This window comes from Gekko japonicus, unplaced genomic scaffold (genome assembly GCF_001447785.1).
Source record: "Gekko japonicus isolate JY-2015 unplaced genomic scaffold, Gekko_japonicus_V1.1 scaffold749, whole genome shotgun sequence".
Taxonomy (NCBI): Eukaryota; Metazoa; Chordata; class Lepidosauria; order Squamata; family Gekkonidae; genus Gekko; species Gekko japonicus.
In genome coordinates, this window is record NW_015174864.1 from 271,601 (window position 1) to 290,224 (window position 18,624).

At 49.0% G+C, this 18,624-nt stretch overlaps 1 protein-coding gene across 4 annotated transcripts in view; it reads right to left on the minus strand.

Moving 5' to 3' along the window:
- The window catches only part of EMB (embigin), a 55,867-nt gene that overhangs the window by 19,874 nt on the left and 17,369 nt on the right, over window positions 1-18,624 (minus strand). For 3 of the 4 annotated variants that reach the window (XM_015424724.1, XM_015424723.1, XM_015424725.1), the window contains exons 2-3: window positions 6,929-7,018; window positions 371-457 (exon numbers count right to left, since the gene is read on the minus strand). In XM_015424724.1, the coding sequence (XP_015280210.1) occupies window positions 371-457; window positions 6,929-7,018 (177 nt within the window). The remainder of the gene's footprint in view (window positions 1-370; window positions 458-6,928; window positions 7,019-18,624) is intronic. The other variant, XM_015424726.1, reaches the window with a different exon arrangement.

An 18,624-nucleotide genomic window follows, 5' to 3' on the forward strand; every position in this document is an offset into this window, starting at 1 on the left:
TTTGGTCGTCTGGAGATCAACTGTAATAGCAGGAACTCTCCAGGTGCCACCGGGAGGTTGGCATCCCCAGGTATGAATGCTAAAGACACTACCTGAGGGTAGTCCCCATTGAATAACATACTTACTTATGAGTAGACCTGGTTAGGCTTGCTCCCTGAATGGCCTAAGGTTACCCAAATCTCCTCATTTTAAAATGTGGCTTTGTGGTGTTTGAAGAAGACTTTAATCAGATGTTTTGACACTTACCTCCATGGCCAGGAGAACTAGAAACTTGCTGGTGAAAAGTTAAAGGACAGAACAAACCCCATGGTTTAATTAAAAGCCCTCATGAGGCCATAGCTGTAGACAAGTGATAGTGATGAAAATATACCTTTTAGGGTGATATTATATTTCATTTCTGCTAAAACAGGGATTTTCTCCGTCAGTTCCTTGGCATCTTCTGTAGTTTTAGATGGACCTGACAAAAAGAGACTTTGAGAATGAATTTTATTATCCTATATACAGGATTCAGAAAAGCATTATTTCTGTTCTTTCAGGTGTTCTTTAAATTGTACAACAACAAAAGGATGCTGGAAGAGGTAGCTACGCATTCGAAAGACCAAAGAGCTATCACTGAAAATAGAAACGCTTGGCTAACTTGCTACATGTAGTTTTTACTACGTGTTTCCTGTCCTACACACTCGCTGGCTGATGCTGGACAGGGACAGGTGTATTTATGGCATAATTACACCAGGACACAGTATAGGTTGTACTATTATTGAAGAACTGAGCATGACACATCTAGAACACATTCTGGGAGACCATCAGTGGCTATTAGCCACAAGGTATAGATAGGGACTCTGGGGAAAGTGATGCTCTGTCATCTTGGTGCTTGGGGGGGTCAACAGTGGGAGGGCTTCTAATGTCCTGGCCCCACTGGTGGACCTCCTGATGGCACCTGGTATTTCTGGCCACTGTGTGATACAGAGTGTTGGACTGGATGGGCCTTTGGCCTGATCCAACATTGGCATCTCTTATGTTCTCTTATGTTTTTATGTTCATCTGAATGTATTCCTTGATGGGTCATGTACAGGCCCATCGCTAACGTGGGGACCACAGAGCCCAGCCCCCTAGCATTTTTTCTGGGCCCCTCCCTCCCGGGCTGTCCCCAAAGTGCCTCAACTCACTGCCTCTGACTTGGCTGCCAGAAAACTGAGCGCCCTGAGCGCCTTGGCTACTTCCCCACCAGCCTCGCTCCATTCCCAGCCTCAGATGTGTGGTGGCGGCGGCAGCCCCAGCTGGGCCCTGGTGGTTGTGGCCAGCAATACCTAGAACAGCAGGAGTGGCGGCGGCGGCCCCAGCAGCAAGAGGTGCCTGGCTTGCTCTATGGTGCGGTGGGTGGGCAGTCTTGCCGGGCTAGCCTGGGCAGGTGGGCTGGGGAGAGCATCCTGCTGTCAGCCCCCAGATGCCTCTTCCCACTCCCCACACTGGATCTCTTTCTCCCCCTCCCCTGCCGTCCCCCTCCTGGATGCTGCTGCCTGCTGCCTGCTTTGCAACTTGCAATTGGAAGAGCAGGGATGCCGTACACTGGAGGAGGGCAGGCAGGCTGAGCGCTGGCCTGGTGGGCTTCGCAGATCGGGGTGGGTCTAGGCAGCCCTCAGGGATCCCTCTGCCCCCCTGACTGGAGGGGGAGAGAGGAGGAGGATGACAACAATGACGATGATGATGACTCTGCCCCCCCCCCCCAAGGCCTGGGCATTGCTGAGGATCCTCCTGAAGCTGCCACCACTCATTGCTACCTGGCAAGCAGACCACTCCTGATGGTGAGCAACGGACATGACCCCCAGCTGTGTTTTCCCCATGTCCTTACGGGGGGGGGGAGCCGTGGCTGCTGGACATTAACCCCCCCACTTGTCCTGGAGTCTGGTGAGGGTGCATGGCTGCTTTAGAGGAAGGCCAGCTTCTAAGGAGTCCCACTAATTATTCAATGCTAATTTAATTAATTTTGATTTGCTTAGCTGGACCCCCCTGGACCCCTCCCCAAAAATCCCCTAGCTACAGGGCTGGTCATGTTAGTACATGAAACAGTTGTGTGCCCTGGTAGAAAAGAGATTTATGCTGGCTCTATACCTTATCTCTGCCCCTGGATACAGGGACTCCACCCTTGGGTCAGGTTCTGCTCCTTGCTCTGAGAGATTGCCAGTATGTCTGCCCAGTAAAGCTAATTGCCACTCTGTGGGGCCATGAGAAAAACCATGCAGGTCCCAAGTCAGAAAAACATTCTGATAACCTTGCAGCATTCTTTCTCCTTTCACAAACACTATCCATGGATCTTCCAGTGTCTTGTCTACCTTAGCTCTAATTTCAGCTCGGTGTCTTTGACAAAGTGTAAGTGCTTGTTAGTGGTCTTTGAAAGCAGCAATGACCTGAGGCTGGAATTTGACCTGCAGTTTAACTTCAGAGCACTTCCTTCTAACTGTGTAGAAACTGCACATAGCTATGGAGAACAGGAGTCACTCTTGTTTAGAAAAAGACAGTTTGGGGCATTTTGTGGCTAAAGATTTCTTGCCCTGCAGGGGGTTCTTTCCATCCAAGATGATGCTGGATCATATTTGGATTACAGTTGAAGACTCTACTGGCCCCGTAGTTGGGATGGCATGTTAGGAGGCCAGGAGTCTAAGTTTTATCTTTGGAGAATTTTGAATGGAAACTATTCAGGCACCTTGACAAACACTTCCACATCAAGCGAGAAACCTACTGGGTTGTAGAAGGTAGTTTAAGAATGCAAGAAGAACCCTGCTGGGTTAGAACAAAAGCCCATCTAGTCCAGCATCCTGTTTCCACACAGTGGTAAACCCAGATGTTTCCAGGAAGACCACCAGCAGGGCAAGAAGGTAACAGTCCTTCCCTGCTACAGGAAATTTCTACAGTAAACCTCCACACTGAGAAACAAGCTGCCTGAATTTCTCTAAATATAACTAGGGTTGCCAACCCCCCCGGTTTGCCAGGGGTCCCCCGTTTTTTGGGGGGGTTCTACCCGCTGCGGCGGGGAAGCCCCGCCCCCAACACCCACAGCCACCCATCTCTCTCCCTTTAAGTGTGTGGAACCTGTGTTTCCTCCCAAGCTCAATCTCCGCAAGCTTGCAGGGAAATGCCAGCTTCATGCTCTTAAAAGGGAAACGCGGCTGCTCTTAAAGGGGAAACATCGGCTCCTGCATTTAAAAGGGAAATGCCGGCTCCTTTAAGTGCAGGGAACTGCCGTTTCTGGAGATCCGGGGCACGGGTGGGTGGGTGGGGGGGCGGCGGATGTCCCCAACATGACGTAATCACATCGGGGATGCCCCGCCCCCTCCAGGAACGCCCCCAAAGTCCCCCGTTGGGGGTGGAAGATGGACTTGGCAACCCTAAATATAACTCAGGGCAAGTTTATACAACTAAGGCAAGCTGTAAACATTTGCATTCACAGGACCACTTTAGGATGTAGATGAAGGCACTGCAGATGGGGTCACAAGGGTTGCCAACCTCCAGGTGGGACCTGGAGTTCTCACAGTATTACAACTGATCTCCAGACTGCAGAGATTAGTTCAGCTGGAGAATACAGCAATGTCAGAGGGTGGACTCTATGGAAGATGGGGACTTGAGGGGCACCATCATTGCGCATAATGTGACATAATTTCCAGGGAAAACCCAGAAGTGACATCATGTCACATGCAATTATTGCTTTTTAAAAAAAATTCCCACCGTCCAAGGGAATTATAGCGGCAAGGACATAGTCTGTGGCAGGAGACCTCACAACCCGATTTTGTTATCACATACCTACTGAGCTCTCCTCATATCTAATACAGTCACTAAAGTCCATTGTGGCCTAGAAACTTCCAACCCAGCTAGGGATACCAGCCTCCAGGTGGGACTCGAGAATCCCCTGGAATTACAGCACATCTCCAGACTAGAGAGATCAGTTCCCCTGGGGAAAATGGATGCTTTGGAGGGTGGACTCTATGGCATTGTCTCCCACTGAAGTCCCTGTCTTCCCCAGGCAATATCCCCAAATCTCCAGGAGTTTCCCAACCTGTATCTGTCAACCCTACCTCCCATCCCCTACCAGTGGCCTAGGGAGACCTGGCAAGCCTAAACTCAGGAGATGTCCAAGTAATAAATAGTGCCTTTCTGTATTTATTAAGAGAAGGGGGACTTGACTGGGGGTGGGTGAAGAATGTGCCCATCCCTAACTTAGAGTGTATGCAGCCTGAAGAATTTTGGTATGTGCTGTTTTCAGCTTGCTGAGACCTCTGTTTATTTTTTCCTATACAAAAGTGAACAATGGAGTCAGTGCACCTGGATTAAAACATGCAATTTCATCAACACACACAAGGCAGGCATTTCTCCCAGTATGCTTATTAATATTCTTATAGGAAAGTCACCGGTTAAAGAGCACTTCCAGAGAATTTTAGCTTTACTTTGACCCCGTCCACACGGCAGGGGAAAAGCCTCCAAAGGCGTGGCTTTTAAAAGCCGCGCCACAGTTGAGACGCTGCGGCGGGATCCCACGGATCCCCTGGCCGCTGCGCTTTTTCTCCCCGGCACATTCAAACGCCGGGGAGAAAACGCGGCCCTGACGGGGAGCCTGCCGAACTGCGCATGTCGGAGCATGCGCAGTTCGGCTAGGAGCCGGGATGCACTGGCGCAAAGACATGCTGGCGATCCGACGGCCCGGCTTGCAGCGCGTCATCCGGATGAACCACCTCGGTAGGTGGTTCACTTTTGATGCGCCGCATCGGGGGAAGGGCCAGATCGGAGACAGGAGCACAACGCCAGCCAGATGTTGGTGTGGGATCGCGCCCGTTTGCTCCGTCTCCAATCTGGCCCACTCCCAGCCCAAAACGCCTCGTGTGAACGGGGCCTTTGTGAAGAATGGGAAGAAAAATGTTGTAAAATTTCTAGGCATGAGGTTACCCTGCACCAGAGTTTTCATCCCCCCCAGTGGGCACTCCCTGCCACTGTTCAGGTGGCCGGTGGGCAGATAATGTGCAGAAAACTCAGGGGGATCCAATGCATGGTCTGACACGCTGATGTCACTCCCGTATAGCCACAAGTGATGTCAGCACAATGTTGGGGGAGAATTTAGCAATAAAGCAAAGCTCTTATGAGTTTTGCCCAAATGCTAGAGCAGGGGTGTCAAACATATGGCCAGCGGGCCAGATCTGGCCCCTACAGGGCTTCTATCCAGCCCTTGAGCAACTGGCTCTCTGCTGCTTCCTGTTCCTGCTTCCTGTTTCCTTCATCACAGCTGGTTTTGCACAGTGTCTCCTATTTCCTGCTTTGCAGAGGAGAGAAAGAAAGCCAAACCTCCCTTCCCTCAATTGGCTGAGGGCTCCTCCCTCCCTCCACCTCTGAGAAGGGAGGGGGAGGGCAAGAGCCAGAGAGAGAGAGGGAGAGGCCCAATCTGCATCTAGCATTTGCTCCGCTGTTTTACCAGACCCACAATGGAACAGAAAAAGATGCAGCTCAAAACCACATTCAAATACCCCAGGGCCAATGTTGTACTGACTGCAGAGTCACTCCTGAATGGCCATTAAATGGCCATAAAACTATGCAGACGCTTCCATAAAACCAAGAGGCATGCAGTCTGGACACTGCCAAAAAAATCCAACAAAGTGAAAGTGGCATGCAATTTCTGTTCCAGCACGGGTTTGGTAAATGCTAGATGCAGATTGGGCCAGAGACAGAGATAAAGAGAAAGGGAGTCCTGTGGCTCTTTTAAGAACACCAACAATGTTTTATTCCAGGTATAAGCTTTTGTATGTGTGCAGACTTCTTCAAAGAGAGAGGGGAGGTGGGAGGGGGAAGCAGGGAGGAAAAGAAAGAGCCAGTGAGAGCACTTCAGAGAGAGAGAGAGAGAGAGAGAGTCCTGTGTTTAAGACCAACAATGTTTTATTCCAGGTATAAGTTTTTGTGTGCAAGCACACTTCTTCAGAGAGAGAGAGGGACAGAGAGAGGGAAAGGGGGAGAAAGAAAGAAAGAGGGGGGGGGGTTCCATGGCACTTGGAGAGATCTCCCTTTCCATTTCTACCAGACAGCATAGCCTGCATTATTACTGGAAGGGAGCAAGGGACTAACAAAATTTGTGGCAGGGCATGAGCTTTCATGAATGATTGCTCACTTCTTCAGATACAGCTAGAATGTGAGTTATATCTGTCCTTATATCTTTGGAGAGTGAAGTGATTTCAGACAGCAAATGACAACAGCAGAGAAGAAACCTAGGTCTCAGTTCAGTCCAGGAGTTTGCATTGTCTTGAGCTTCATCATTAGTTGTAATTCAGCAGTCTCTCTTTCTAATCTCCCTTTCATATTTCTTTGTAAGAGAATTGCTACTCTTAGGTCAGCAACTGGATGTCCTAGAAGGTTAAAATGTTCTCCCACTGGTTTTTGAATGTTGTGGTTTCTAATAGCAATAGAAAGAGTAAGAGTCCAGTAGCACCTTAAAGACTAACAACATTTGTGGTAGAGTATGTGCTTTCATGAGTCATTGCTCACTTCTTCAGACTTATTTCCATTTATTACTGGCATCCTCCTGGACTGAATCCTGCTGGACCAAACTGAAATCTAGGTTTCCTGTCTCATTGCCAATGCTGATAACACCATGCCTACTATCACACCTAATCCAATCACACCTATATCAGATCCGGCCCATGTAACAAATGTGTTCGACACCTCTGTGCTAGAGGGTATCCCAGTGATACTTCAACATCACTTATGGGTGGACAGGAAGTCATGTTGGTGTGTCATTGGTGACATCATTACACTGCCAGTGAGCCCGCCCCCCATAAATCCCCCCACTAACTGCAGGACCATTCCAGGCAACCCTACTCTGCACAGCCACTATCACTGCTGGAAATAGTATCAAAATTAGTTATAGCACCCACTGAAGAAAAAAACAACAGATCATTACCTGTGATATGTGTTGCATATTCTGATCCTGTGCTGCCTGAAATGTTCACTGTAGTTTGCTGGCTGGTAGTTTCTGTCATGGTGGCAGGAGCTATTTTATTTTGTAAAAATAGAATGCTTTAGTGATAACAGTAGGGTTGTGGGTTTTTTTTTTAATCAAAGAAATAAAATAGTTCATAGAATGCAAATGTTCTTATAGATTCTCTTTTTAAAACAGCAAAGCAGTCACTAAAATCACATACAACAACCAGGCTGTCATTATGACAAGGAACCTGGGAGATCCTTCGTTCATGTGCTCACTCCTCTCTCTCTCTCTCTCTCTTCTCCTTGCTCCCGGCTTCTGATGCAAACCATAATTTCATGGTTCTTTCTCCATCCTCCAAACCAAGATTACAAATTACAGCTAAATCCTGGGGTTGCCAGCCCTCTTCTGGAGGCAGGGGATCCCTTGTCCTCGGGCCCCACCCCCGCCACCAATCAGCTGGCCAGCAGAGCTGGAGGGAGGCCCAGACTACATCATCGGTGATGTGGCAACATAACTTCCAATGTCAGGTGACACTCTGGTATTTGGGCAAAATCTCTACGGTAGAAGCCATTTTTACCATAGAGTTTTTGCCCAAATACCAGAGCATCACCACAACATCACAATGTGATGATGTCACGTCTCGTACATGCCAGATGTGACAACGATGCATTGCCAGCGACGTAGTCTGGGCCTCCCTTCCGCTCCTGGTAAGTCCCCACCCCACCCCCTGCCAGTTGCCATGAGGGCCCTGGCAACCCTACTTAATCCACATTCAGAATTCGGGATTGGAGGACAGAGAATTAGCCATAATATGTGATTTGGAAATCACAAGCAAACAATGGTTTGAAACAAGTAGAAGCATTTCATTTCCTATCTGTCTGAACGGAGAGGAGGAAGGAGGAAGCATAGAAGTTTGAGGATTCTTGGGCCTGTTTCCATAATGCTGCACCATAATTTACCATGGCATGTGGGGCCACCAACCTTCAGGTGGAGTCTGGAGATCCCCCAGAATCACAACTGATCTCCAGACTGCAGGGATCTACAATGACCTCCCCCAGGGGTCGTTTCGTAGAAAAAGAGCTAGGGGAACTCATTAGCATAACTCATTAGCATATGCCACACCCCCTGACATCACCGGAAGTGTGTCCATGGCCACACACCCTGACATCACCGGAAGTGTGACATAAATACTTGCAGAGTCAACCCTGCTTAGCTTCCAAGATCTGCAGTTCTTGAGCTGATGGGGACCTCTGGACAACCTGGACAGGTGGCACGCTAGTCTTAGTGGACTATACCTCCCCTCAAAAAAACCAGTGCTTTTCAAAAAGTATGATGGCCAATGAGGGGCCCGGCAGTGGAGCCGCAAGGCCGGCGGGAGTGCGAAGAAGCCCCACGAAGGCCCTCCCTGGCCCCAGGCAGGCAGGGGTGGGGAGAGGCGGGGAGGAAGCAACTTACCCTCCCTCTTCTCCTGCCTCCTCCTGGCTGAATGAGGGCCGGAAGCGGGGCGGCCGGAAGCAGGGGGCGGGACTTTGTCATGTGCCCCTCCCCCACACCTCACCCGGGGGAACTGCGATCCCCCGCGATTCCCCCCGAATCTACCTCTGACCTCCCCTGCTCTGCTCCAGCTGCTTTGCTTTAGTCCATCACAGCTGCTCTCCTCCCCCGCTCAGTTACCTTGTCCGGTTCCATCTGCGGCCACACATAACCCGAGTCCTCTTCAACTCATTGAATCATGCAGCTGACCCCACTTACTGCTCCATGTATTAGTACTGGTTAGTGATTTATAGATTTTAAGGACTGTTTTCTATTTTAATTTTTTGTATGTTTTAAGAGTGCTGGAACCCACCCTGAGCCTGCTGTGCGGGAAGGGTGGGCTAGAAATTAAAACAAACAAACAAATAAATGAAATGGAATTCAGAAGGTAAACTCTATGGTATACCATAGATTTGAGATGAAATCCCTCCCTGGATTCCTCCCTCCATGGGCACAGCCCCCAAATCTCCAATAGTTTACCAGGCCAGTTTTGGCAACACTAGTGGCATGTCAATGTTATAGGGAACAGTATCTTGAAAACCTGTGAACACTGTGGGTCTTTTGTCCAAATATGGAGAACACATCCTTGTATAGTCACATTTCAACATTATATTGTGAACTATGAGCAAAGCCCATTGTGGAAGGAAGACAATGGTCCCTAGAAAGATGCAACACAGATGCCCCTGGTCCCTCTCTTTCTCCCCCCTCACCAGCCCCCGGAGTCGAGGGGTGATGGAGCAGCCCGTGACTGGCTTCCCAGCTGGGTGCATCCAGTGGCCATTGGCCCGTATCCGGCGGCCTCCAGCCCGGCGGCACACAGGCCCCCGGCCAGTCAGAGCCCGGCCAGCTGCCAGTATTCAGGTTCAGATGACTGCGGCGGGGGCAGAAGGATCGGGCTCGGCCTGAGGCCCCCCTGCCCACTGGAGTTCCCAGCGCATCCGTCTGTGGTCGCAGCCCGGCTGGCAACCTGTAGGCGGGCTCAGGCGAGCGTGGCGGCAGCAGGACAATTGGGCTTGGGCCCCTAGCCACTAGAGCATCTGACCCGTCCGTCCGCTCCAACCAGAGTGAGGCCAAGATGCTGGGTGCTGCCTCTGTGGGCGGGACCACACCAACGGAGGCAGCAATGCAGCCAGTGGAGACAGACGCCCCGTGAATGACACACAAGCAGCCGTGCGGGAAAATGACGGAGCCAGCCAGAAGACGTTTACACCGGACAGTGACGGCGCGTGCAATTAAAATGAATATATGTTGTCTTCCCTATCCCCTACAAGCATTGTTAGTCCCTTGTCTATATTGAGTAACTGTACATCGCTTTCAGCCTACTGGGGAAAGTGATTAATAAATGGAAATTGTTGTTGTTGTTGTTGTTGTTGTTATTGGTGCCAACCAATTCAGGAGCATGTGGAATCTTCGGGAGAGACTCCACGACCAAAATGGAATTATAAATTATGATAACGGCCTCAGTGAGAGCCCAGGGTTCAAATCCTTGCTTAGTAATGAAGCTTACCTTTCTGCCATCCTTAAGGGGAACTGTAAATAATGGAGGAAGGATCCTTCAATTGCAACCTATTTCAGATTATTAAAAATGTCACAACAGATTTACAGAATTGTAGCCAAGAATGCTGTTTAGACAATACCAGGTAGGGCTGCCAGGTTCCCCCTGGCCACTAGTGGAGGATGGAGAGGTAGGGTTGCCAGATCCAGGAGGGGAAGGAGACTGTAAGCCACTCTGAGACTCCGAGTGAAGGGTGGGGTATAAATTCAACTCTTCTTCTTCTCCTTGACAACACTACCGGGAGGCAGGGATGTCATTTGCTCACTACTGTTGGGGAAAACCCCACCAATACTACCCTGTTCCCCCACATACACACACTGGTGCTGACTGGAGTGATGGGAAGCAAAGGTGGGGGAGGAACAGGCATGACTTGAGATGCCAATGTCACTTCTGGGTGGAGAAACTCCTGGCCGTGTGATGCTCTAGGAACCCCCCCCCCCCCAATCTTTACCATGGCGATCAGGGAAATTCCCAGAACATTGCACACAAAGTAGAAATGACACTTCTAAGTCTCCACATGGGACTGATGTCCCCACATTTTGAGTGAAGCCAATTTCATCAGTCTCTCCTCCCCAACCTCCCACTTGTTGCCAGCCACAAGCTTAATTTGGGCTGAATTACCACACATTTTCCCCCTGTAGACTGGGCAGGAAAAACTAACCCTAAAACTTTTTTTCTTTTTAGGACTCTCTCATCTGAACATTAATAAACAATGTTTCCAAAACATAGCTATTTACAGATGGGCTTAAACTTAATATAGCAGGTCAAGTTAAAAGTTTGGTGGTTTTCCTGGACCCAGCCTTCTTAATGGATAAGGAGGTTGTTGCTGTTGTTAGAGGAGTGCCTTCTTTTGATCATGTCTATATCATCATCTGGCTCTTTGTCTAGATTCTGATGACCTGGCTACCCAGATGCATGCTACCATAACCTCCAGATTGGACTCAGGGTTGCCAGCCCCTAGTGGGGGCAGGAGACTCCCCAGCCCCAGCTCGCATTTCCCACTGCTGGCCATCATTTCCAGGGAAAACCTGGAAGTGATGCCATACCTCTCTAGGAATTACTGGAAATGCTATGGTAAAACCATAAGAGCTTTTGGCAATTCCAAGAGAGGACCGATGTCACTTCTGGGGGAAACCTAGAAGTGACACCACATTGTCATCAATGGCTGCCCCCCACATCCCTCCCCCTTGTCCCCTGCTGGTTGCCAGACCATTCCTGGCAACCCTAATTGGGCTACTGTACTGTGTTCTGTGTGGGGCTGCATCAACTGCACTGGCTACCTGCTTCTAGGCCCACTGCTGGTCATATCCTTTAAAGCCCTTCATGAGATAGAGCTATTGAACAGCATCTCCCGCTATGTTCTCCTGGGCCAGTTACATTCTGCAGACAGCCTCTGTTAAGTATGACACTTAACTCGGAGGAACAGTTCAAACAGTGATTTCAGCTTTATTTCAGTGAGATCAGCATACGGCTCAGCCTTGTAAAGACTAGACCAGCTAGACAAATTCCATAGTCAAAAACAGCAACTTATATACAATTCTGGCTGGGATAGCCACACCCACAATGTTTACAGCATCCAATCACATTAACTACATTACATGCAATCACAATCAAGAGTTAACGTCCAATCCAAACCATTCCCTCCAGAATGCACACCATTGGTCAGTATTTACAATCCGCATAATGAGTGAAGCTAGATTATGCTTTACCATTATGTCTCTCAAGACATAACAGCCTCCTCCATAAAGTGGCTTCCCTTAGAACTGTCCATATGGCTACAGCAAGATCATGGGCTTATTTCAGGAGGGGCTCTTGGTCCCCACAAGCTCAAAAACATCTAGCGCCTCTGCTCTAGGATTTATCCCAGAAGAGACTTCATGGCTTCAGCACGGCACCAATCCCCTCCTCCAATTTGGCTCTGACTCTCCCAGCAGGGTAGGAGGTACCTCTGCTTCAGAGAACATTTGGTGGAAGCTAAACTGTTTCATCAGAATTGTCTGCATGCTGTTGATCCTGTGTGCTTTAATTCTTGCGTGTTTGAAATCTGGAGTACTTTTAAATGTGTTGGTTTGTAGATTGCAATCTGCTTCAGTTTTGTTAGGCGGGCTATGACAATTATGTCCTCACAACTTGGTTGTTGTCTTCTTGACCCAGAAGAAATTAGGCAGGGTGGAAATGTTTTAAATAAACAACCAAATAAATAATTTCCTTTTTGTTAACAACAACAAAAAACACCATGACATAAAACTACCCCAGAATCCTACTGATTTTGCCATTGGGATGCTTTGTTATGCCACCTCAAAAATGTGTTGGGGCACAAAAATTCCCCAATGGTTCCCCCCTCCCCCCCAAAAAAAAAACCTGGTGGAGGAGGCATTTTTAAGTTCTCAGGAGTAGCACAACCCCTCCTAATGACTTTTGCTGATATTATGGAGCACATCTAGTTCTGTGGTTGCCAGCTCTAGGTTGGGAAATACGTGGGAAATGTTGTGGGTGGAGCCTCAGGAGGGCAGGGCTTGGGGAGGGGAGGGACTTGAATGGGGTACAATGCCATAGAGTCCACCTTCCAAAGCAGCCATTTTCTCCAGGTAAACTGATCTCTGTGGCCTGGAGATCAGTTGTAATCCCAGGAGATCTCCAGCTACCATCTGGAGGCTGGCAACCCTATCTAGTTCACCATAGGGAGCAAAAATACTCCAGATACAAACCACATTAGCGATGTTAATGTTAGAAATGGTTAGTGTTTCCTGGCTCATATGAAAGTGTGGTTTCAAACTCTATCTGGGTATTGCAAACACAGTAGTAGTTGTATTCTTTACTATGGTCATAGAACAGCATAACACAAAACAAGACACTACACATCCTTGACTTTCAGTTTAAAATGTGATACCAATATACATTAAAAATTAAAAGGAATTATATACAGATACAATAATTTTGAGTGAGTGTAACAATATTATTGTAATTAGTGTAACAATAATTTTGAGTGAGTGTAACAATATTATCTTATAAAGTTAATATACTATGGTCCCTGCCACACAGCAGAATAAAAAACGGGCGAAGTGCGGCTAATCAGAGCCGCACCAAAATAGAGATGCCGCAGCGGGATCCCACAGATCCCCTGAGCCGCGGCGCCATTGCTCCCCGGCACGATCAGATGCCGGGGCGGAAGCCACGGTCGGGAGGGGGAGGCTGCCAAACTGCGCATGTGTGAGCATGCGCAGTTCGGCCAGGAGCCAGGGATGCGCCGGCGGAAGGACACGTCGGCGATCCCACGGCCGGCCTTGATGCGGCCTTGCCGGAAGAACCACCTTGGTAGGTGGTTTATTTTTGCTGCGGCGTTTTGGGCGGAGGGGCCGGATCGGGGATGGGTGCACAACGCTTCCCAGATGTTGTGGTGGGATCGCACCCATTAGCTGCGCCCCCGATCCGTCCCTCTCCCGGCCCCAAACCTCTTGTGTGACCGGGGCGTATTCATACCAAACCAGCATGTCTATCAAGTTAAAAATACCTTACTACTATACATTACAATTATTCATTGTTATCTAAAATATTCTGTCGGGTTTTACAGACTGCTGTGCAAAATTCCGCAGTACTTGCTGTGACTCAATGTCTTCTACCACTCAAACAGGTTTGCCTTTTTTTGCCGGACATTTCTCTACCCTACAAAACATAGAAATTTACTTTGGGGCAGGGCTCTAGTCAGGGGGGAGCTCTCAGGTACGGAGCTCCGGAAGAGAACCTCTAGGGGGCGGGGCGGTCACGTGGTGAAGCCCCGCCCCCTTCTTTACCCCGCCCTCTGCTTCGATCCTCATTCCGTTTGGGAATGAGGATGAAGCAGGAGGGTAAGTAGCCGGGCCTCCTGACACACTTCCGGTGATGTCAGGGGGTGTGGCCTTCTGTCACTTCCGGTGATGTCAGGGGGCGTGGCATATGCAAATAAGTTATGCTAATGAGTTATGCTAATGAGCTCCGGCAGCTCTTTTTCTACAACAAGACCCCTGCTTTGGGGTATAGATATATTCCATAATACAATTTATGGAAGTTTTTCAGAGAATGTTAGTAGTGTTTTAAAAGGCTATATGGTAAGATTTAATAGCCTTGGATGAGTAATGAATGTATCTGACTAACAATACGGAAAGTGTAGCTTTGAAACTGACTAGCTGTACTGGTGGGGTGGGGAGTGAGATGAGTTTTCCCCATTAGTCAAAACTGCAAAAAAATGGAGTGGGACAAGCTATTTTTGGACTTTCCTACCAATCATGATCACTATGCTCGGAAATGAGTCAAGACATACTCCACATTCCTCCCATACAAGGCAAATTCTAAATTTCAGTTGATTCTTTAAAACACATTCTCCACCCCACCCCCCGTTCCCATAATACTATGTTCAGGGAAGCTAACCAAGACATCAGGCATGACATTTTCAGACCACAAGCCATTGGTAGGCCAATCTTAGCCATGCTCCATCAGTTGATATCAACCCCGAGATCAATCATCGCTTGTAAATGGCTATGCATGAACAGGAAGAATTTTTTTAATGATACACACTGCAGTGACTATTTATGGCTCCCATCCTTCTACACTCACCATAAGCATCCTGTTTTCAGTGTTAAAATGGAACTAAGAGCGCAATCTAATGTGCTTTACCCCTGAACCAACCCACTTTGGCAGGTACTGCCCCCCAAAATGTTCCAGTTTTAAAGCATCCATTCCCTTTAATTTTTTTAAGACTACATAGGTACCTACATCAGCTAAAGCGGAAGCCAAGAGTTAAGTGCTCCAATAAACCTTTCTTCCAAAGAGATTTATATGGCCCTGAATTCTGATGCTACAAAAGTTACCATGACAATAAAACCTACAATTGTTGGATTGCATAATGATCTAACGGTGCCATCCTAAACTGCTTTCCATTTTTTGGTAAAGTTTTTTTTAAAATTCTATTTTAATACATCTGTTTTGTGAAGTGGCTGGTATAAAGCAGAGGTGTCGAACTTGTTTGTTACAAGGGCCAGATCTGACATAACTGTCACTTTGTCGGGCCAGGCCATGTGTCCCATAAACGTAATGCCAGGTACTGCAGATATAAACTGTATAAAAGACAGCAGCTGGTAGGCTGAGTTGTTATATCCTCACTGCAAGGCCCCTTGGGCTGGGAGGGGGGTGCAAAGGAAAACCCACATGGGCAGACTGAAGAGCCAGCAGTGCAGCACTGGGCAGATGCTCCCACGCTGCTTGACAGGGTTGTTCCACCATGCTGAAGCCACAATCGTGGTGGCTTCACCCCCCCCCCAGCAGTCTCCTGTACCCTCCCTTGCACTACTTGCTCGTGGGCTGCATAAGAGCCATGGACGGGCCAGTTATGCCCCCCCCCGGGCCTTATGTTTGACACCCCTGGTATAAAGGAAAAGGTGCAAGGAGAAGAGAGAAAGACTAACCAGAAGTTGATTTCCCCACCACACACATGGGAAAGATTGTGTTAGGTTATACTTCAAAACTTTGCCCAAGTCTCTACTCAGAGATAGCCCGAGGGTTCATAAATTCTTATCTTTCCATGGTCGTGGCATAAATTAAGAGTGGAACAAATAACATCTTTGTGAAGTGTTGCTAGGCTTGGTCATGGGGACAGAATACATGTGTTCTCTCAGCCTACTTGGTTGCTGGGGGTCTTTGCTTAATATCAGACTTGAGAGATGCTGGAACTTTAATCTGTGGGAAAGAAATGCTCTCATTCTGCAAGTCCTACTTTGTAATTCTCTATGTCGAAAGGCTTCACTTCAGTGGTGACAGAAAAGCACTCTGTACATGTTCAGAAATACTTCATTACTTTACTGTTCAAGAATTCTGTGCTTTGGATGTACTGACTGCAAGTCACTTATTGCTGTGTGTTAGCATTCCTCCACTGTAGAATGGCATCAGTGTCCACCAAATACTCTCTCTGTGTGTGTGTGTGTTTTATTTATCGTTTTGACTTGCCACACCTGTTTTCGTCATCTGGACATATCTGCTTGTATACAGTTTCGTTTTTGCTTTCAGCTTGTGGCATGGTAGGGTGCGATTAGTGGTGGAGAAGTTGTTGTTTTTTATATCCAGCTTTCTTCTACTTAAGAAGTCTCAGAGCAGCTTACAATTGCCTTCCCTTCCTCTCTCCAACAGGTACCTTGTGAGGCAGGTGGTGCTGAGAGATTTCTGAGACAACTGTGAGTGGCCCAGGGTCACCCAGCAGGCTCCATGTGGAGAAGTGGGGAATCAGTTCTGGTTCTCCAGATGAGAGTCTTAATCACTACACTATGCTGGCTCTCATTGCTAGAGTTACCAACTGTAGGCTGGGAAATTCCTCAATATTTGGGGGTGGAATCTGAGGAGGGTGGGCTTTGGGAAGGGGAGGGATGTCAGCATAGGGTTCCCAGGTCTTGTCGATGCTCTGGTGGGGGGAGGGAGGGAGCCTTCCAAGTGTGGAGAGGGGCTCCACAACACAATGCCATGACACAGAAGTGATGTCATCACATCAGGGACATCACATGGTGACACTCTGGTTTCAGGGCAAAACTCTATGGTAAAATTGCCCTCAAACCATAAAGTTTCACCCAAAGACCAGAGTGTTGCCATGAAACATCTCTGACACAACAACATCACTTCTGGGTGATGTCATCGCATTGGGGACGTCACCCAGCAATGTTGTTGTTTGGGGGTGGGGTTCCCCCACCGACCAGCTGGCCAGCAGTGGACAGAAGCCCCAAAAACTGGGGGATTCCCCACCTGGACCTGAGGAATGGCAACCCTACCTCAGCAAGATATAATGCCATGGAGTTTACCCTCCAAAGCAGCCATTTTCTCCAGGGGAACTGATTGCTGTAGTCCGGAGATCAGTTGTAATCCTGGGAGTTCTCGAGACCCCCAACCTGGAGGCTGATAGCCTCAACTGTGTGCCAGACTGTGGGAACGGTGAATCTCTGCATGGCAAGCCCAGAATTCACTGCTCCCGCAGGGAAATTGGGAACCAGAGTGCAGAGTGCACAAGGTGAGTATCTGCTGAGCGATGAGCTCATCGTTAGAAGATACAAGACAGGGACCCGCGAAACTCGCGGGGGGGGGAGAAGAGCTCCGTCTCCTCCATCCCCCCCACTCAATGTCCTGAGGAGGCAGCGGGGGCGGCGGAGAGGCCGGTCCTTCCCCCCTTTGCCGGGCTCGGCAGCGGCGAGGCCGGTCTCCCCCCCCGCCCACCCGCCCTGCCTGCCTGCTGGCTCCGATGAGGAGGTGGTGGCGGCAGCAAGCCCGGTCCTTCCTCTCGCCCCTCTCTCTCTCTCTTTCGCCCCCCCTCTCGCCGCTCTCTCTCTCTCTCTTTCTCTCCATCTCTCTCTCTGTTTCCGCCCCCCACTCTCTCTCTCTCTCTCTCTCTTTTGCCCTCCCCCCCACCGGCTCCAACCCGAGGGCCGCGCGGGCCTCGGCTCCGTCTCTTTCCGGCTCTCTCCCCCCCTCACCATCTCAGAGGCACCTCGCACTCTCTCTCTCCCCACCCCCCGGCTCCGGCGGTGGCGGCGACGTTCCAGAGCGTCCCCTGCGCACGCGCAGGAGACGCTCTTGCACGTTCGGGGGGATTTAAACTTCCCCCCCAAAATTTTTTCATCTTTTTTATTTTTGTGCACACGTGGGGACTGGACCACGTGTGCACAAACCTCCCCCGGCCCCCCAGCTGCCCCCGGAGCACTGATTTAGCGATCCGCACTCCGGGGGCAACTTCGCTATTAGATATATAGATACTTGGCAGAGAGTCGGGAGAGATAAGACAGTGAGGCTGTTTGCAGCTCACATCCTGTTATTTAGTGCACAGTATACTATAGCTTAGAGGGCAGGGGGGAAAGGGGGAAGGGAATCTAATAAAGCACTGCTGCTCCAGGTTGAGGCAGTCAGATTTCTGCAGAGCTGTGTGTCTGTCGTGTCTTCTTTGAACCCTTCAACCTTCACCAGACCACAGTGTTATGCTGCAGGACTAGGCCCCAGCTATGCCCACTCATGAAAAGAAGTTTCCCTATTTTCATCTGTGAAATATTAGCAGGTCTGCACTTCCTTCAGAAGAAGTCCCATTGAATTGATGGTGGCAGTATGTTTTTCTTGACCACCAGTCATAATAAGCTTCAGTACAACCCTGAACATGGAGAACTCATTCACCTTTGCACAAAACATCCTTGCATAAAACCTGATAGACTTCAGCAGGGTTTGCACTGCATTGGAGTTGAGCTGAATGTCTCTAAGGCAGGAGTCCCCAAGTTTTTTGAGCCTGTGGGCACTTAACAGAATTCTGACCCAGCATGGTAGTCGCAGCCACAAAATGAATCCCACGGAACCACCCACAAAATGGCTGTCATAGTTTACGTTCAAGTCACACAGTGAAGATCCTTGAGGTGTGGTGACAGCTGGTGCTCAAAACATTTTTTTTTTAAATCTGCATAGCCAATCAAACCTCCAGTGGCCCATCAGAAACCTTGCTGGGTAAAAGCTCCACTTGACCAGGAAAGGTCTCAGTAAGTGCCATGCCACCCTCAGACACCATTTTAGGAATCCGTGCTCTAAGCTGTGCCCTTGT